We start from the raw sequence: 19,787 nt of genomic DNA on the forward strand, positions 1-19,787 counted from the left end.
CCCTGCCCCGACCCGGCGCTCCCGGCGGGCTCCCGCGCCGCCGATTGGCTGCCCGGCGGCCCCGCCCCGCCCCCCGCCCCGAGTGACAGCCGGCTCGGCCAATCGCGCGGCGCGGCGGAGCGGCGTTCCTCAGGCGCCGCTCGCCGCGTCCGGTGCGCGGCGCTTCTGGAAGGATCCCGGCAGCGGGGCCCGGGAGCGGGGCCCGGGCGGGCGCGATGTCGGGGCTGCTGCACACCACGCTGAGCGGGCTCAACAGCGACTCGTACTGCGAGATCAGCCAGTACCGGGACCAGCACTTCCGGGTGCGCCCCGCGCGGCGGGTGGCGAGGCCCGGCCGGGGCGGGGAGGGCTGAGGCCGGGGCAAGGCCGTGCGAGGAGCCGGGCAGCGGGAGGGTACGGAGCGGTGGGAGCGGGACGGAGAACGCGCTGACCCCGGGGCGTGCGCCTCTGTGCTCGCAGGGTAGCAGGCAGCTGCAGGAGAAATCCCTGAAGATTTCCTCCACGCTGTATGTCGGGAATCTGTCCTTCTACACCACCGAGGAGCAGATCCAGGAGCTCTTCTCCAAGTGCGGAGATGTCAAGAGGATTGTCATGGGTCTGGACAAGATCAAGAAAACCCCCTGTGGCTTCTGCTTTGTAGAGTATCCTTTCTGGTTCCCTTCTGTCAGCACGCGTGTGGTTGGCACCTTTAGTTCTTCTGCACAGCAAGTGTGTCTGTACTGCTGCTGGAAAGGTGATAGCCAAGTGCTTCCTACCAGGTACATTCCGTCCACCCTTGCACCTTCTTCTCCACATCCTGAGACTGATTGTACAGTGGTGCCATATGTGACAAGTGCCACCAGAGCTGTACTTTCTGGACGTGGCAGAGAGCTTTAATTCATTAATTTCTTTAATGATTTTAGGGCCAAAATGAGAACTGTTACAGTCATCAGCCTGATGTCTTCCATGTCCAGAGCACATGTTTACTTTCTCACATCAACTGCACACCTGAAGGAAGTAGCAGCATAAGCCATGGGGGCATTTTTAAGCAGAAGATACACGCTCATACAGGTTGTGCCAGGAGCTGTCTGTGCAAAGCTCTCCTGTGAAGCCTGCTCCTTTTGTTCTATTTCAGTCAAGTTTTACATAGTACAGAAAGGCATATTACTGATTTCTTGCCCTTAGCAAGGTTTTAATGTCTTTGTTCCATTGTCTTGTCTGTGCAGGTACTAACATTAAAGTACAGAATCCTTTCTGATCATTAGCTGGTTTTAGCTTGGATTTACACGAGTGCAGTTTTTGATCCCATAGGGAAGAATGGGAAGAGTAGAAAAGGCTGGAAGGCAGGGGGGGAGTTCTGCTTCCCAAATACAATAGTTCCCCTGTACCCAACTAAACAGCACGCTTAGTTGTCCTTACAGAGTGCCTCAGGTACTACACGAGAGCAGATGCTGAGCACGCCATGCGGTTTATCAACGGCACGCGCCTGGACGACCGCATCATCCGCACGGACTGGGATGCAGGGTTTAAGGAGGGGCGACAGTATGGGAGAGGAAAGACTGGAGGACAGGTAAAGGCAATGCCAGTTCATCCCTGAATTTGATCCTGTAAGACTCTCTGCTTATTTGCTGGTTTTGTCTCATGGAGAACAATGCGCAGGCTGTAAAGACCCGATCATGAAGTTTAGTCACTCCCAGGTTGTATCGGTAATTGATACCTGGTGTTAAAAGATGGAAATAGAACTTAAAGCCATTTCTGTCTAGGACTCCAAACTTCCTGCAATACAAGCAGAATGTTCTCTAATCCAAGCTAGTACCCTTGAAATGATCAGAATTTGAGTAGAGGGAAACAGTGTAGCTGCCAGGCCAACTCATAACACAGCAGTTTCCCCAAGGGCAAAGATGATGTTTGGATGGGATAAAATGTTTTGGAGGCCAAGCCTGGCAATTCAGAAAGATGGACTGAAAAGCTAAATGATAATATTTTGGGGTCTTCTTTGCTTACTACCTGAAAAAATTTCAACCATCAGATATATCCTTATTTGTCATTTTCACCACCATTACCACCTTTTTGGTGGATTAACTGAAGAGATCTCAAACAAGTTGAAGTGCATCTAATCTGAACTTGAGTTCCCCACCAACTGAGCAAGGAGGAGATGATGGCTCTGAAGTCTAGGAGGAGACAGGCAGTGCGTGCTACTAATACGTGTGTTGTTGTTGTGCCCCAGGTGCGAGATGAATACCGGACAGACTACGATGTGGGAAGAGGTGGCTTTGGCAAGATCATTCAGATGCAGAAGGCAAATCACCAGCCTGCAATCTATTAATTGCCTCATGGGTCCTAGCTCGTAGAGGGCTCTGTCCTTCCAGAGCTAGCCCTGTTCTCGCATTTGGGATCGGAGTATGGAGTGAGATCCAAGTTCCAGCAGAAGGTGACCCTCCTTAGACTGTGGATATACATGTGTTCATTCTCCCTTCTTTCTGAGCTAGAGAGGATGTTCTGTGCTGATACAGGGCAACAAGGGAAAAAAAATGGACAGCTCTGTAGGATTCTGGGCAAGAGGAAATGCAGCATGTCACACACACCTTATGCTATGACACACTCTTCTTGTTGCACTTAAGCAGGTGGCTTCCTCCAAGCTGCAACTGCAGCCGTGGTTGCTTTCAAATGGAACTTTTTTTAAAAGCTTACCACCACTGGAGCCCTCCAGGTGCCTGGGCACCTAGTGGGGATGCACAAGAGATTTCTAACCTCACCTGCTTAATAAACGGTATCACTGTTTGAATGAGAGAAGTGGATAAGGTCTTACTATCCACTTGGAGGTGCTTGTCTGCACATCTAGCCCTTGGGTTAGTCAGGGCCTGCAGAGCATTTCTCTTTATGATGCCCCCAGTGCTGCCTGGCTTTTCAGATCCTCGCTGTTCGGTGTGATTTTCTTAAAAGTTTCTGTTAATTTTTTAAATAAACAGTTGTGTTGGGTCTGGCTGAGATGAAAGTAATTTTATCCCTAGCAGCCCTCATAGAGCTGTGTTTTGTATTGGTAGCTAGGAAGGTGTTGATAACACACCAGTGTTTTGGCTATTGCTGAACAATGTTCCCACATCTTCACGGCTGTCTCTAACGTTCCCACCTCACCAGCAGGCTGGGGCGGGGACAAGATCTTGGGATATTCCAGACCATATGGCATCTGCTCAGCAAAAATAGCTAAGAGAAAGGAGATGGGGGGCATTCCTTATTACAACATCTATCTTCTGGAGCAGCTGCTCCGTGTACTGAAGTCCTGCTTCCCAGGAGATGGCCAGGCATCTCCTGGTGGTCGGAAGTAGAGAATAAATATTTAGTTTTCCTTTGCTTCCGCATGCAGCCTTGCTTTTGCTTTATTAAACTGTCTTTATCTTGGCCCACACATTCCGTTCCCATCTTCCTTTCTGCCTGGCCCCTCCCACTGAGGAGGGGAGTGAGAGAGCAGCTTGGTGGGTACCTGTGTCCAGGCAGGGTCAGCCCACCACAGTCCTGTTCGGTGCCCAGCGTGGGGTGTGAGACAGTGGCAGTTCTGTGTGCTTTAGCCATAGTAGTTACTAAGCAGGCAGCTCCTGTCAGGTCCAAGTTTGTTGGCTGCATTGCTTTGCTCTTTGCTGGGCTTTGGGAACATGCTGGTACAAACCATGGCTCTGTGCTTTGCCCTGGCACTGCTGGCCTTGCTCTGCTGGGGGAGCTGCCTTGTGGAGAGGGTCTCATTTCCCACTCCCACCTGGTGTGGGTGGCTTTATTGTTCCTGCTCACTCTTACGTGAGCTGTTTAATACTGCTAATTAACACTGTTGGCATATTATGGGGTCTTTGTAATCTGGTGTCATCCTGGTGTAGGAGAAGACAATTTTTGGGCGAGTCAGCACTGAAATGTGCCCTGAGGCGGCTGGTCCATGGGTGGCAGAGTATGTGGTAGGATTTGGGCAAGTGCCTGGGCTGGTTATCACCTCCCATGGCCTGGGTCTACACCTGAACAGGCAAGTAACGCTGGCAAACAGACGTGCCAACTGACAGAGGGTGCCTACCCCAGTGAAAACCAGCAGCTTCTGGCACTGTACTGGGGCTTGGTATGTGCCTGCTGAGCCACAATTCAGGGCTGCCAGAGAGCTGTAGTTAAGTCAGGGACCCAAGCCACCTCTGAGAATAACTTGACTGAAACTGGGGACAAACTCCATATGGGGGGATAGTAGAGATAGGAACCCAAACAACAACTACAATTGCCCCAGGTGTGAAAACAACCCAGTGGACATGGAAGTCAGTGGGTCTATATCATCAATTATTAAGGGAGGAGGGAGAAGAAGGGTTCAATCAAGAAGCTGGTCCTTCAGAAAAGAAAATGCAGGAAAGAGTGAGGGAATTCAGACAAGAAGCGGAAACCACCCAGTCTGACCTCATCAGAATTTACAGACGTGGAAAGATTGCAGGTATGTGGAATCCTGACTGGCTGCTCCGATGCTGGGATAACAGGGCCCAAAGTCAGCAGGAAGATAGGGAAGCCCAACAGCTGTTCAGTTCTTGGGGACAAAATAAGATGGATGTCAACATGTGCCTATGGATGTGATTAAGATACCAACTATACCTCCATCAGCTAACTAGAAGGAGACACTAGCTTTCCTAGGCTTTGCAGAAAGTGCATTTTCCAGGTTATTGTTAGCTTGTGAACCCTCACCATTGAGTAACCTGGACGAATCACAATCACAGAGTGGTTGGGTTGGAAGGGACCTTAAAGACCAGCTAGTTCCAAGCACCCTGCTATAGTAGGGATACCCCTGAAGAGGAGAGTGACATGAGTGTTTTGGTGGGCACCTGGTACCCAGCCAAGGTCAGCTCACTCCAATTCACTCCAGTGAGTGCCACACCAATTGGAGTTTGTGTGTCAGAACCACTTTCTCTATGACACAAACTAGGGGGGGACACATCTGTTGGTGTCTCAAAGCTGCTGTCACTTGCAAACACAGAGATGGGTACTAGGAGGGTGCACAAGTCTCACCATGTTTCTCTGCACTTCTGTCTTGATGCTGGCTTTTCCTCTCCTGCTATGCAGTAGCTCATGGCTGATGTCAGAAACAAGTTGCTCATGAAGCATACAGCTGCTCTGAATCAGACCAGTCCTTTGGCTTCACATCAGCAGTTCTAGGAGAACTTTCCCTGTCCTGTCACCTGTCCCACAACTGGAGTAGCCTATAAAACATAACAAATGCTCGGTGGCCACTTCAGAGAGGAAGGAACCAAGTATTCCCTTCCCTTTGTTTGTTCCTATTTTAAGAAGAGCACGGCTGGCACGCTCTAGCCTGTTCTTAAGTCCAAACAAGAGACCATTAGAGATGTAAACACTTTTTGATCTGTCCCCAAGAACCTCTCAGCTGGGACGGGTAATTCCATTGAACAAGTTAAATTCTGTCTGTAAATGTGGTTTGTATTATGTAAACAATAGCAGCTGCTCCCTGCCCAGTAATGTGTCATGATTTTTCATGCAATATCTCATCCAGGATGATAGAAACGGTTGCACACCCATCTGCAGACCAGGCAGTTAAATTAGTTTAACACTCACAGTATCCCGAAGTCTTGATAACTGAGGTAGGAGGGGTGTTAGATTTAGTTTGTCAAAATGTCTCCTACCTGTTTGTTTTGCAAGTCAGGTTGCTGTGCCCGGACAACTGTCACAGGTCTGGAAGGAACTGCATGTTTATTCTTCAGTGGGTTTAAGTAATGACAGCATTGACCAGCCTGTGATGCAGGCTGCCCCTGAGAGGCAGTGAAATGGAACAGGACATCAACTTAAGAATGAAAAATACAACCAGTCATCCGTCCAGCCTTGCAAAGGTCCATCAGTGTGAGATCCTATGTGGAGAATATGAATTAGAAATGGAATCATTGCCTGGGTAAACACAGCAGAAAATGGGAAAGCTTAAGGAGGACAGGGGGATGTAACAGCCATAAACTATGATTAGCAAAGAAATCCATTGTGTATGAATTAGGGAAACCTGCACACCTGTGCAGCCTGTGGACATCCTGATGGTGACAGAGAAGGGGTAGTTCACCAGAAGGTAGCCACACTGATGGAAAACTACCCATCTGCACCATAAATGTGCCACTTGCACTGCCTGTGCTGCCTCTGCCATCTCCTCTCCACTCACTCACAGGCTTGCTTCCACCATAGTGAGGGTGTGGGTGCCATTGGGATACAACTGTCTCATAGGAGAGGTACTCCTCTGAGGCACCAGGGTGACCTCCTACAGGGTGCAGGCATCATCACACCATGTTGTCAGCTCCAGGACAGACTGGTACAGGAGCTACTTTGGCTACTTGCAGTGTGGACTGGGGGAAAAGAGCGGGAACCAGAGCAGCAGCTGCAGCACTGGGAAGACAGGAGAGCAAGAGAAGAGCAACCACCTGGCAGCAAGTCATCATGCCAGACCTGCAAAGGCAAAGTGAGGCAAACATTAAGCCTGTGTGATTAGAGAGCTTGGCTGCCTGCCACAGCTCAGGGCCAAGAGGATTATTGGATGCACACAGGCTCCTCACAGCTCCTGGGTCATGTGTGTTTAAGCTCACCACAGAGAACAGAAGGGTTGGGGCCTGCCTGGAGCCAGGTGAGTCAGGAGTGATAAGAATCTCACTCATCACCAGCTTTGATCTTCTGGAGCTCTTCTGGACTGTGGGGGCTTACAGCACAACCCAGTGCTACTGCAGAAATATCAGGAGCTGGTATCAGTTCGCTCTGTTACACCAGTGACTCCATCTGCCTGGAGTCGATTCCCTAGATTCCAGGACTCAGGCCCTGCAGATGGATTTGTCCCACTCAGCGGCCAACACAGCTCTGCTCCACCAGCAGGAAAGGGGATCTGATGGTGCTCACTGGTTTTACAGGGAAGAAGGTGGCACATTAACTCCTCACATTGAAGTATTTGGTGTTACAGAGCAGAGCAGACTTGCCAGCTGATTTTAATTTCCAAGCAGATCAAAATTTAATCTGCTGCTACATCTCCCCTTGCCAGGGCCTGTTCTGGCCAGGGAACAGTGCAGGGGCAGGCTCTGCAGCTGCAGCTCTCCCTCCAAAGGCTCAGCAGCACAGCCCTCCATCTCCATCCTGCCCCCAGCCTGCATGGCCACACTCATGGCCTCTTGGCAGCTTCCCTGGAGGTGGCAAGGAGCTGGTGTCCAGAGAGGTGCTCCAAAGGCTCCATTAGGGAAGCTCCATGTCCCCTAAAAGCAGCTGGATATGAAGTTATGAATGCCATGGGATGTGGTGGAGCCACATGGGGAGGGAGGCTGAGAGTCACCCACTCTCTGCACTCTCAACACCCCAAACCACCAGCACTGCCTACCTGGCATGACCGCAGAGCACACTGTCACCAGCCAGTGGCCACAGCCAGGCCTCCACTGTAATGCCATCCCAACCACCTGCCTGCTCACCTTCCAGCTCCCCTTTCAATCCAGGGGGGAATAGCAACAAGGAAATCACAAATCAAGCCTTGGGAGGAAATGCCCCAACTGTCAGGGCAAACCTCACGCAGCTGTGTTGGGGCTGGATGCTTCCTTTCCTGTAAGGGTGGGTTATCACAGGCCTCCCAACAGCAAAGCCAAGCTCTGCTTTTTGCTGATTTTCTCAAACCACAAACGGCCCCTTCCAAACTGGCACAGGAGGGGAAGCCCACCCTACAGCCCCCAGCACCTGACAGGCTTCACCAGGAACATGCTTCTCCCAGCCCCTCTCTGCAGGATGGAGCCCTGGGCTGCTATCGGATACAGCACTGGGAGCAGATGGTTTGTGTAGACAACACACACGGAGGCTCTGGCTGGGTGTTGTTCACCCACCAACTGATGTGCTAAGATGTGCAGTGACACCAGCACGGCCTGGGAAAGGCAGAGGTGCTGCCCAGCAGAAGATGTGGTGCCATCCCTGGCAGCCCTGCTAGCCTGCATGGAGAGGGAGGCAAGGACCCCCCAGAGTGGGTGTGCAGAGCTGGGGCAGCCTCCACAGGCTGGTAGCCAAGGGCAGGATGCCTGGCCCAGGCCCTGGGGGCGAACAGGGCTGCTGCACCCACAGCTGTGTGGCACTGACTCCCCAACCCACCACATGGCCATGGACTGCTGGCTGCCAGACAGCTGCTTTCCCTGCTGAGCTGCCATGGTGGGAGCTGTCCAGAGCTTCCAGAACCCTACTCCACCTCCAGAGATCTGCCAGTCCCAATGGATGCCTGGGATGGGATGGCAGAGCTCAGTGGGATGGCCTGTAACCAGGCACGGATGTGCCCACGGGCACAAACAGACCCACAAACAGACATGGATGTGCACATGTGTATGGGGGACACAGGCACAAACAAAGCCACAGGAGGCTGCAGCAATGCCAAGCCAGGGGAAAACAGCTGCAGCTGTATCACAAGCCCATTGTCCCCTAGCCTTGGGTAACAGGACTCAAAACTGGGTGTATGGGGACAACTGCAGGCTCAGGGCTCAGCAGGGACCCACACACTGTCCCTGGCCAGAACATTCCCACACGGTGGGGTGGTGTAACCAGCATGGTACACAGAGGCACCAGCCCAACTAGGAGGGCTGGGAGCACCTGAGGAGTCACCTGTGCCCAGGGGCTGGAGCCTGAGGCTCTGGCAGGGCACCCTAGCCCAGGACACTGGGCCAGTCAGTGCCTGGCCTGGGGCCAGAGCAGGAGCCACAGCCCCTTTCACTGCAGGCACAACCCAGGGAAAGGGCTCAAAGCTCCAGCCCAGGGGCCAAGCAGAGCTGATGGTGAGGGTCCCTCGCCGCTGACCGTGCAGTGACCCTGCACCACGGCCAATGAACAGTGAGAGATGCCAAAACCAAGCAGGGCCCATCTGCCTTTAATTAGTTTATTTTGGATGATAATGTCAAGTCTGATTTAGACCAGACCAAAATCTGGACAATCATCATCTTCTCACAGGGATGCAGCCCAGCTTCTGGTCAGGCATCCTCTGCAGGCCATTGCTGGCCCCTCCAGGAGGTATCATTTCCAAATTATCATCATTTCCTTTACTGTATCCACTGCTCTGGGATCTAGTGACACAATCCCTCCCAGCACAGGGCCTGCAAGGCAGGACCATGACAGACTGCTTATCCTGGCCCCCAGGTACCAGCAGCACTGGCTGGAGCTGGTTTGAAGCACTGTGTCAGCTCCTGGCTCACAGGCTCACTGTCCCAGGGGACACACGAGGACTGGTGGCTCCATCTGGCACGTTTTGGTCAGGGATGTCACCCAGCACAGCTGGCTGGGACCAAGCAGTTCGGCACTGGCACCAGCCTGGCACCCAGCCCAGTGGCCTGTAGGGCCCTGCCCTGGGGCCCATGACCACAGGGCATTAACACAAGATGCAGCAAGACCAATAGAAAAAAGCACTTAAAAAACCCTTTAATTTAATAGATTTAAAAACTGGCTTTAAAATTATAGAAAGGCAGATGAGGTTGGACACAAGTATAGCAACACTGAGGACATCTCAGAGACACTTGAGCAAGATGTTTACACCAAACAGCATGGTCAGGGCAGCACCAGTCTGCTGGCAGTGCCACGAATACCAGAACAAGTCATACTGAGCCCTCCTGCAGAGCTCCAGCCATGGCTGCCATGTACCTGTCTGACACCTGGAAAGCAGGGAGGAGGTGGTGAACACAGCCACACGACAGATGGAAGGAGTACAGCTGCACCATCACTTGGGGCCTCCTGTGCACAGGAAAAGCAACTTTCATGGTGGGAGGGCTGTGCTGGTGTCACTGCACCTCTGCAGGACTGGAGGAGGGCAAAGATCAACCCTGGGCCACCAGTGCTCCCATCCAGCCAGGGGACTTCCGTGTGAGGGGAAGGGAAGCCAGCTCTGTAGTCCTGTTTTGCCAGTGGGTAGGGTCAGAGACACAGACACCAACTTAAGGAACAGTGTAATACATACCCTATAATTTCCATACTGTTATAACTCCTCAGTTTCCTCTAACTGTACCCCTCAGTTCCCTGTCCACAGAGTTCCCAGTCATTTTCCCACATAATACACCCTGTGACTATAGTCACTCAAGCTTCACAATATCCGAACAGAGCTTGAGAATATTTCATGCTTTGGCACCACATGGATTGTCTACTATCAGTGGAGGTAGTTGGTAAGCTAATTGTTTCATAATCACCCACACCTTAACATACAATGCAATTATTAGAACAAAAATCAAAAGGATTAGCATCAATAAAATGATAACAGGGTGAAGCACTTGGTTGAGAATTCCAGTAGCTGTAGGCACCCATCCAGAGAGACTGTCCCACCATCAGTGTCCTCTGCCTTTCTTCGCCTGCTCCATCACACGATGTATTTCTGCCATGCCATGATGGACAATCAAAGTCTTTTGTCCATTCTCTTGTGCTTGTTTCAGCAAGTGCCTCAGGTCCGTGGGCTGTAACAGCTCCTTTACCAGTTCATAGCAATGGGAGTAGGCTGCAAGTCTTGAATCAGGGTAGAGTTAGATTCCAAAAATTGACAGGATATAACAGGAGGTAAAAAACTAAAAAACTTCATTTAAAAAATATAAACTAAAAATAAATAACTAAAATCCTGTTACTGTAATAAAGTTACAGGCACAAGTATTGGAGTGACTACTTACATTTTCAGTAGCGTTATCTACAAATAAAAAAATCCCAAGAGGTTCTCATGCACCTCATTGTACACAATATTGCAAAGTTTACCTCTGACTTTCAGATCCTGGCCAATCCTTTTCTGTAGGGTATTTACTCTCGTGAATTTTATTCCGAAATGCATCCTGCACAAAAGAATCCAAGCTCAAAACTAAAAGCTGCTTAGAGCCCCCTGAGTCTAGGGTTATCCCTGATGCTCCCTGGTCATGCAAGCATACCATCCAAGAGGGGTTCCCCATATCTTTGCTTAAACTGTTCAAATATTTCATTTACTTCATGCTGAGTATAATCTTTTATGAGTATCCCTCCTGACCTGCTGACCATTAGCATCTAATTCCACCTTTCGTCTCCATGCTGGTCTCACATCTACAAATTCATCTGGGGAACCAATCTCATCAGAATCCACAGAATCCCAACTATCTCCATTCCATTTATTGGGATCCACCTGCCTCTGCAATCACTCCATGCATTTCCTTGTGATTTGCTTGCCCCCCTCCTTTCCTTATACTGAGCTACTCTAACTGCAGCCTTCACGGCTACAGTCTGGTAACTGTCCAACTTATCAGCAAGCGGCTTATTTTGGCACTTTAGCATTACAATTTGATTCTGCAACTCACACATCTGTCACCATGTTAGTGCATTTCAACAACTGCTCCTTTTGTTGGTGTTTTGTTTGAAATACTGTTAACAAAATCCATCCTGGCCTTTCCAAACCCACAAGTTCTTTTCCTTTCTCAGTATGTGATTTTTGGATGCATTTCAATACATCCAGCAGTTCAGCTTCTTTTAATTGACTTCCCCATTGCTCACATGGTCCTCCAACCTTAGCCCACTTGAGGGCCAGTGAACTATAAGGAAGGTCTTCCCATCTGGGAATTTTGGACAGGACTGATTTCTTACATTTAGATTTAAAAAGCAACAGTTTGTTCTGACCCAGCTGATAATGCCAATTTTGTTTTGCTGGTGGGTAGGGTCAGAGACACAGACACCAACTTACGGAACAGTGGCATTTACTATGATGTAAAACTGCAAAGAATCACGAAAGGATAAGCTAAGCAATGCACCTAACCATTAGCAAAGAGTTACGAAGGGATAAGCTGAGCAATGCTAATCATTACTAGGAGAGAATGCCCACAGTGATTAAGAAAGATACATCACCACTTACCCCAATAAAATAAATCATCCAAGTGCGAGAGGCATCAGCTGTGGGGGGAAGCTGTCCCAGCCAAGGACTGGAGAACCATGCCCGGAACTGGGAACTCCTGCAGTGCCTCCCCCTTTGCAGCCACGAGGCTCCCCCACTTTGCTCTGACAGGGGCCCAGTTTTTACACTGCTCAACAAACAAGCTGACATAATTTCTAATTTCATTTTCCTGCTAGACTTTTCCCAAAGCCTGGCCAGGGCTCAAGGAAGATCCAAGGGAGTTGTCCTTGATCCTACACCCCCCTAATTAGGCCAGATGTGGCCTTATCCTGTTTCTAGATATGGAAAGGTGAACATGTTTTGCCAATAAATAGACATATATAACAATACCTCGTTAATGAGTAGAAACATACATTTGGTCGCAATGTTCATCCTAGGTCAGCTTTGGCTCAGGGCCTGCTGTTCAGGCCTTAGTACTTCACTGTGGGACTCAGTCTCTACAGGAGAGGGGATGCATGTACTCTGTGGATCATGATCTTGAACAGAAGTGGCAAAGAGGTCCATGGAGTGCTGGTGCTCAGCCCCTCAGACTACAGCAGCCCCAGGGCTGAGGTCCAGTCCAGGCTGCTGCAGAGGCTTTTCTACTGCGGCACAGGCTCCTTCTGCGTTTTTCCCTTCCACACTGTTCCAAATCCCGTAGGTGAAGTAAATAACAAAACCTGCAGGACAGTTTCCATAATGAAATGTGCAATGGTGGGCTGTCAGCACTAACAGACCCCCAGGAGAGACCTGTGGGCACTGCACTCCCCACTGCAGGACACTTACCCCCAACCGTACAGACGGCAAACCGCGCCCAGGTGCCGGAACTCAGCTGTACCATCAGCAGGATGTTAATAAAGATGCTGAAGATTGGCAGGAGTGGTAGGAAAGGTACCTGCAAAGGACAAGAAGTGCTGTGTCAGCTGTGCCTTGAGGGACTAGGCTGGGCTCGAGGATGCTACCAGCCAGCGGAGGGACCACCTCCCTGCCACAGCCCAGAGCACCCGGGCACTTCCACACTGGGGATTGCACCTCAGAGAGACAGGTTGCAGGGCCCTGGGCTTTCCTGGTGACTGCCTGGCAGCAAGCCCTGGCACACCCTGCAATGCCCAGGTCCTGACGGAGTCCATGGGGGTGCAGACACCAAGATGCAGGGGGCTGCACTCACTTTGAAGTTTAACCGGGCGTTGCTCTGCGGCTGCCTCCAAATGATGATGGTGAGAATGAGCAGAGCCACGAGGAGCAGCACCAGAGCCACAACACAGCCCACGTTGGCATCCTTCAGCGCGGCCATACTGAGGGTCAGGACCACACAGATGACTGTGATCAGTGCAGCTGCAAGAGAGGGGGTAGTCAGGGGGCTGCACAGCACATGGCCTCCCTGGGGTCCTGAGCCTCACCAACAGCTGGGTTGAGGCACCCACTCCTCTTGGTCAGGTCCAGCACCCACTGTCTCTAACAGCCATCCCAAAGCCTCCACAAAGTGCTTTGCTGGAGGCACTTCCCAGACCAGCAAGCTACACGGAGCCTGCACGTGGCTGGGTTTGGATCCAGCTCTGACACTTACCCAGACACCGGGCTGAGCCACCCCATTCTGGCTGTACAACAGAGCCACTGATAGACAGATCAAACCTCGCTGGCCGAGCCCAAGCACTCTCAAGGGGCTGGGGACTGCCCTTGCTGGTGGCCAGCATGGGTCAGGCTTATCACAGGGATCTCCCATGGCCACCTGCACATCCCTGGCTTAGCACCCATGTCCTCCAACAACACCTATGCACCCCAAACCACAGCTGTACCCCACACCTGGCACCCTGTTCAGGATTCAGAGCCTGCTGGCACTGCCAACAGCGGATGGCAACCTGTGCTGCCTGGCTCCTCTCCTCTGCCTGGCATTCTCTCCATCCCTTCCCAACTCTGCAGAGATGTGCCAAAACACTCCAGCCCCTGGCAGGAGTGGACCTCAGCCACCAGTTCCCTCTCACTCACCAATGACTGCCACACAGAAATAAACAATGCGCCCTGAGAGCACAGTGGGGGTGTCCCCAGGTGGGTTGAACAGCATCGCCAGGGAAAACGTCTCTTTGTGCTGGGCACTGGCAGCAGTGATGGTCGGGTTCATGATCACTCTCTCCTCCTCGTTCCCATTCAGCTCCAGCATTTCCATGGCCTGCGGGGAGTTCGGCTGTCTGGGCTGGTACCTGAGCAGGTAAGACAAGCTTGCAGCAGAGCCCAAGGAACTTCCTAGCCCAAGGGAACAGTGGGCAGCACCCTCATATCTCTGCTGCTCCAGCAGCGACCCCACGACAGCCACTCCAAAGATATGCCCAGAGACACACACAGGCTCTGGTCAGCAGCCTCCATCTTGAGGGCTTGACACTTCCCCAGGCTGCATGCCCCCGGAAAAAAGCTGTGGCTACAAGCCCCCAGGACGACATAAGGAACATCCACCCTGGTCACCACCAAACACGAGGAGTCACCTACCGGAGGATGAGCACGCACACCGCCACCAGGGAGTAGGCCAGCAGTGTGCCGATCGACATGAGGTCCACCAGGTCCTTCAGGTCAAGCAGGAAGGCCAACACCGCTGCAATGAGGACACACAGCATGAGCACAGCTCCACACCACCATAGGGCTGGGTGTGAGGAAGTGGCCAGGAACTTTACCTGCAAAGAACCCTGAGATGACGGTGGCTATCAGAGGGGTCTTTGTGCGACCGTGGATCTGGGAGAGGAACCTGAAGAGCAGCCCATCCTCTGCCATGGCATGGATCACTCGGGGCATGGGAAACATGGAGCCCAGCAAGCTGCCATGGAGAGAGATTAGGCAAGCTGTCCACATCTACCACCCAGAAGGGGAAGGGACCGGCTCTGTGCCAGGAGCAGGATAGCAGCTGGACAGAGCAAATCCCCAGCCCAGCCGGGATGAATGCTGCTGGTCCCTGTGCTGTGCCAAGCAGTGCCAGCAATAGAGCCAGTCCTACCTGGTGGAGAGGGCACAGAGTGACCCAACAGCAACGGCGTAGCGGGCAGGCTCCCAGCCTACCGCCTTGAAGGCCTCAGGCAGAGGGCTGTTCTTGTCCAGGAGGAAGTAGGGCACCATGAGAGTCAGGGATGCAGAGACCCCGCAATAAAACACAAAGCAGATGAAGAGGGACGCAATGATGCCAATGGGGATCGAGCGCTGTGGGTTCCTGGCTTCCTCCCCTGTGCAGACACAAGAAGCCACATGTGCCCCACTCCACCACACAGCATAGGGCAAGTACCCCCAGGGGATGAGCCAGAGTAGGGACTTTCCGTGGCAGCACAGGACTGGGGAGCAGCAAACAGGGGCTGTTGGGAGTGGAGGGGTTCCTGGCCATGCTGCTGCACTGGCAGAAGGGATGAAGCTGCCTGGGCTTACAGCCCCTCTTGCCATGCCAGACCTTCCCCCCGACTGGCAGCTCCCTCTCCCTACAGAGCTTGTTGAATGGAGGTCCCCTGTGCACCTCAGCTTTGCAAAGGTGCGCTGCACCACGCTCCCAGCAAGGGGATTGGCAGCAGGAAAGGAGGAAGCTGCTGGGCAGCCCCTGGGGGCAGGGTGGCCAAAGCAGGGAGGTCAGGCAGAACAGCCTGTACCAGCCACCCACTAAGTAGATTTCTAGGGTAATGAGAGGAAATTAAGAGAACTGCCTGTGTTCCAGGAAGCAGCAGTTTTGCATGAACTCAGTCATTTAGAAAAAGACTGCTTGCGGCTGGGAAATAACTAGGAGGCACCAGTAATTCCCACTGTCACAGCCTCGACTCAGCAGCCAAAAGGCTCCCTGCTGCTCTGGGAGCTGCCTGCGCAGACAGGGTGCAGCCCTACTCCCACCATGTAGTATAATGAGCCACTTTTCCTGCAGCAGGGCAGGCTCTTGAGCCCTTTTGTCTGGCCCAGCTGAAGACACAGACTCCACAGGGAAACCTCCCAGGAGAGGTGAGAACAGCTGTTTTCCCACACCACGGAGCATCCTCCCCATCAGCTCCCAGCCAGATGCTGGCTGTGCAGGGGAAATGCCCACACCACCCTCACCCAAGGCAGTACCTGTGGTGGCAATGCAGTCAAAGCCCACAAAGGCATAGAAACAGGTGGCAGCACCAGTCAGGGTCCCTTCCAGTCCAAAGGGGAAAAACCCACCAGAGCCAAAAGCTTTTTTCCTGGAAAAAAGGGAGGAGAGCAGTTGCCATGGGGTGCAGGGACAGCAGGGCCTATGCCTGCCCTCTGCCAGACCCTGGCCTGGCACAGTTGCTCTACTTACATGTCATCTGGTGAGTCTGACTGTGAGCAGTTGACACAGTTCTCTGAAAGCTGCCAGTTCTTGATGTCTCCCTTGATGAAGCCAGCAATGATGACAAAGCTCAGCACCAACAGGTTCACCGCCGTGAAGATTTTGTTCACGAGGGCAGATTCGCTGACACCAAAGGCCAGCAGTACTGTGGGGACAACACAGGTGAGTGGGGACCCATCAGGCTCCCATGGCATCACCCATGGTACCATAGAGCCCCTCCTGCACACTCACAAGTAAGCAGCAAAATCAGGATTACAGCAAAGAAGTCTGGACGCTCAGCCAGCACTCCTGGCAGGTGCATTGTGGTCTTGTTGGCGAAGAAGGTGGAGATGTGGTTGCCGATGATGTTGTCAAATGCTGCACTCCAGGCTCGAGCCACACTGGCCGTACCTGGTCGATGGCAGATCTGTGCATTAGTCCAAGCCCAGGGCAGACTGGCACCAGCCACCCGCACCTGAGCACCCACCTCCCTGCTGATCCCACGCCACACCCTGCCCCCACAGCACTGCATGCTGCCCCCAGAAACCCCCCATGCTGCCTGGCCTCGTACCTATGACATAGGAGAGAATGAGGTTCCAGCCGGCTATAAAAGCCCAGATCTCACCAACAGTAACGTAGCTGTAGAGGTAGGCAGAGCCGGCCTTGGGGACACGGGCCCCAAACTCTGCATAGCAGAGTCCAGCCAGTACCGATGAGAAAGCAGCCACCAGGAAGCAGAGGATGATTGAGGGACCAGCCATCTCCTTGGCTACCTCCCCAGCCAGCACATACACACCAGCCCCTAGCGTGCTGCCCACACCAAGGGATACAAGGTCTAATGTGGTGAGGCAGCGAGCAAAATGTGTGTCATTGGAGCTCAGGTCCACCATGCGCCGGCGGATCAGCTTCTTCCCAAAACTGCTCATTTTTTCCCCCAACATTTTGCCCTCTCCTTGGTGAAGCTCAGATGGCCAAAAGTCCTGCAAGAGAAGAGAAATGTGAAGCTCAGTGTCCTTCAGGCAGCAGGACTGACACTGCAAGGGGAAGTGCAGGCAATGACGCCCACAGGAGGCTGCTCCCAGCTCACCCATCGGCACCACACCCCTGCCACACCGGTTGGCCAGAGACCGCGGTTGTGGCATCCTCCAAGGCACTGTGGGGCTGCACATACCCTGCCTGCACAGCCTCTGCACCAGGACAGTGAGCCAGGGATGAACCCAGTTGGTCCATGGTGGGAAACGGTCATTGCTCAAGCCCTTTGTGGTCTCAACCATGGAGCCCAGAGCTTGCCCACTGTTTCCCAGGCTTGGCAATTTGGAACCCCTTCAGCCCAAACTTGACTGCTATGCACATCCCTCCAGCCCGACACGTGGATATGCACAGCAGCACTGGGGCACAGGATTGCAGCAGGCTGACTCACTGGATGCAGAGTCCTGTTTTGCTTTCAGTATCTGCACCACCTTCTCTATAGGGATGCATAACCAGACAAACACCACGGCACGGACCCCTGGTGCAAACCCTTTGCCTACTAACAGTGCTTGCTGAGCAATCTGCAAGCTCTGCAGACTGTAATCACCCTGAACGTGTGACATCCCTAATCCTCTTGCTCACAGCAGCCACCCATCCCCAAAAAGCTCTGAAGATGAGGAACCTGTGAAGCAGGCATCTAGCACAGAGGAGCTCCAAGGAAAGGGGCTCCCAATGCCCATGGCGGTGGCTGGCACCTCTGCCCTGAAACACCCACCCACCAGTGTCCTCTCCCTGCTGGCTTCTCCCTTCATTGGGAAAGGCAGCACACTCCATCCAGGTGCCCAGGACAGCACACCACACTACATGGATCAGCATAAATACACAAGGATAACTTTGTGACTCTTTTCCATAAAGCAGGATTATCAGGATCACAGTGGCAGCCACGAACCCGGCTGCTTTCCCATAACCAACAAACCATCCTGCTTCTTGATAAACCTCCTCCCGAGCTAGCACGTGTCACATTCGGCCTTGGCCCCAAGGAGTGGTCCCAGCCCAGGCAGCCTCTGGGCCAGGTTTCAAGGGAACAAGTCCCCAGCACTCGCACCCCCCTCAACGACTACCTGGACGAGCCTAGCTGCGCTACCAGACTCCGGCTCCCCAGCGGAATACCAGAAGCAGCGTGCCTGGCGGCAGCTGGACTCTCCCGCTCCACGCCAGTGCCCACGGCAACCCGGCAGCCATCGGATCCCGCCGTGACCCGGGGTAGGCGCCGGACGCCGTTAGCTCGGGACCTCCACCCCAGCCCCCGCGGGGGCATCTCCGGTCCCGAGGAGCGCCAGCCAGGCGCCGTCCCGCCGGGGAGTGCGGCGATGCCCTGGGTTATGGCACAAGCCGAGCGGGGAGTCGCGGCCACGTGTTGGCGAGAGGCAGCTGATGCAACCGCGCCACCGGTTGCGCCAAACCCTGCCGGTCCGGCGGCAGCGCCCACCACCACTCACCAGCAGTCTCGGTAGGGCTCGGCTGGCTCCGGTGATACCCCCTTCAGGTGAACTCAGTTCTGTTCGCCGCCGCCGCCGCCGCCGAGAGCGTGGAGAGGGACTCGCGTGGTGATGGAGTAGTGCCTGTAGGATCCGGAAATATACGTTCTCTCCATCCAGAACCGCCCCCGGCCAGGGGGCGGGAGAGCGGGAACAGGCGAGCGCGAAGTGACGAGTAGGGAGCCCGCCCTCTCCCAGCCGCACCCATGCCGGGTTCCGCCGCTGTTTTTAGAAAACGTAAATTCGAGTAACCACTGGCACCGGGGCCAGCCGGCATTGCGGCTGCTGCGAGTGGCAGCTCCGAGACACGGCAAACACCTTGCTCCCTCGGGAAAGGCCACGGAGGGGGCGACTGAGGGTCCCCCGAGTCCAGATGCGCCATGGGGACAGAGCCTGTCCTGGCCTTGCCCCGCCCCGGCTGCGAGCGAGGCGAGGAGGTGAGGCCAGCCCTGCTGCGGGCGCTGCGAGCAGAACTCAGACCGGGGCGTGTAGGGCGAGTCTATCCTCACCTGCGTGTGCTCCGCTACAGCCTCCTCAGTTCTGGGAGCAACAGGCAGCCCTAAGTCATGGGAAACGCCGGCCTTGAGAGAGCCGTTCGGCAGCCAGGAGAGAGGCGGGGGCCAGCACCCTCGTCTCCAGCATGCAGGCTGGCACCCGTGTCTGAGCAGGCCGAGCCTGATGCAATCCAGTGCTCGCGTGTCGTGAGGGCCCATTCAAAGTGGCAGCTCACAGCGAGGTGAGCCAGCCCCTCGCCGGCATCACTGGCAACACCCTGCTCTGGCGCCACCATCGAGGCAAAAGGCTTTCGGGTTGCCTGCGGAGCGGAGGGGAAGCACAGCAGGCAGGAGCGCTAGGCAGCTAACCCCCCCCCCCCCCCCCCGCCCCAGAGGGGGGCACACGATGGGGAGATGCGGTGATGGAAACACCAACTCATGCTTCTAACAGGCAGTGACGAAGGCTCTGCCCCCGCTTCCCAGAATCGGTGAACTGCAGTTACGTAACGCCCCTTCTCTCCCTGACCCCACGAAGAAGTAAGGTCAGGATGCAAGCGGCAGGCAGCATGGCTGTTACTACTCAACTTCCCATTCCTTCCAGGGCTGTCAGCTGTAAGTAAGGCAAGGAGCCAGCTGGGCAGCACCATTGCCAAGGGTGTTCTCGGACA

The 19,787-nt window shown here is 53.7% G+C and overlaps 2 protein-coding genes across 3 annotated transcripts; one reads left to right on the forward strand and one right to left on the reverse strand.

Annotated features, from left to right (window-relative positions):
- Window positions 1–136: 136 nt before the first annotated feature.
- Window positions 137–2,969, forward strand: LOC104691750 (nuclear cap-binding protein subunit 2). The gene is made up of 4 exons (XM_039572287.1): window positions 137–302; window positions 460–641; window positions 1,411–1,549; window positions 2,207–2,969. Exons 1-4 carry the CDS (start codon window positions 216–218, stop codon window positions 2,303–2,305), a joined length of 507 nt encoding a protein of 168 aa, XP_039428221.1. The 5' UTR covers window positions 137–215; the 3' UTR covers window positions 2,306–2,969.
- A 6,401-nt stretch (window positions 2,970–9,370) lies between these two features.
- On the reverse strand, window positions 9,371–19,446 carry SLC7A3 (solute carrier family 7 member 3). Of its 2 annotated transcripts, XM_039572012.1 has the most exons (13): window positions 19,135–19,446; window positions 18,587–18,709; window positions 16,690–17,098; window positions 16,371–16,529; window positions 16,110–16,284; window positions 15,896–16,008; window positions 14,814–15,036; window positions 14,497–14,636; window positions 14,315–14,417; window positions 13,820–14,031; window positions 13,002–13,168; window positions 12,620–12,728; window positions 9,371–12,513 (listed from the first exon to the last, which is right to left on the reverse strand). In XM_039572012.1, exons 1-13 carry the CDS (start codon window positions 19,336–19,338, stop codon window positions 12,380–12,382), a joined length of 2,271 nt encoding a protein of 756 aa, XP_039427946.1. In that variant the 5' UTR covers window positions 19,339–19,446; the 3' UTR covers window positions 9,371–12,379. The 2 variants fall into 2 exon arrangements, with proteins under 2 accessions (XP_039427946.1, XP_020440403.2); XM_020584814.2 differs by lacking the exons at window positions 18,587–18,709; window positions 19,135–19,446 and adding an exon at window positions 18,209–18,542.
- Between the last annotated feature and the right edge of the window lie 341 nt (window positions 19,447–19,787).

Source organism: Corvus cornix, chromosome 4A (assembly GCF_000738735.6).
Source record: "Corvus cornix cornix isolate S_Up_H32 chromosome 4A, ASM73873v5, whole genome shotgun sequence".
Classification (NCBI taxonomy): domain Eukaryota; kingdom Metazoa; phylum Chordata; class Aves; order Passeriformes; family Corvidae; genus Corvus; species Corvus cornix.

Bases quoted from the DNA above. Each gene is read 5' to 3' on its own strand.
- SLC7A3 (XM_039572012.1), bottom strand. From the start codon at position 19,338: ATGGGCCCTCACGACACGCGAGCACTGGATTGCATCAGGCTCGGCCTG. The intron at 16,009-16,109 runs GTAAGTAGAGCA...CCTTTTTTCCAG, and splicing joins TCAGACTCACCAGATGACAT to GAAAAAAGCTTTTGGCTCTG. The intron at 14,637-14,813 runs GTAGGACTGGCT...TCTCCATGGCAG, and splicing joins CTCTGTGCCCTCTCCACCAG to CTTGCTGGGCTCCATGTTTC.
- LOC104691750 (XM_039572287.1), top strand. From the start codon at position 216: ATGTCGGGGCTGCTGCACACCACGCTGAGCGGGCTCAACAGCGACTCG. The intron at 303-459 runs GTGCGCCCCGCG...CTGTGCTCGCAG, and splicing joins ACCGGGACCAGCACTTCCGG to GGTAGCAGGCAGCTGCAGGA. The intron at 642-1,410 runs GTATCCTTTCTG...AGAGTGCCTCAG, and splicing joins TGTGGCTTCTGCTTTGTAGA to GTACTACACGAGAGCAGATG.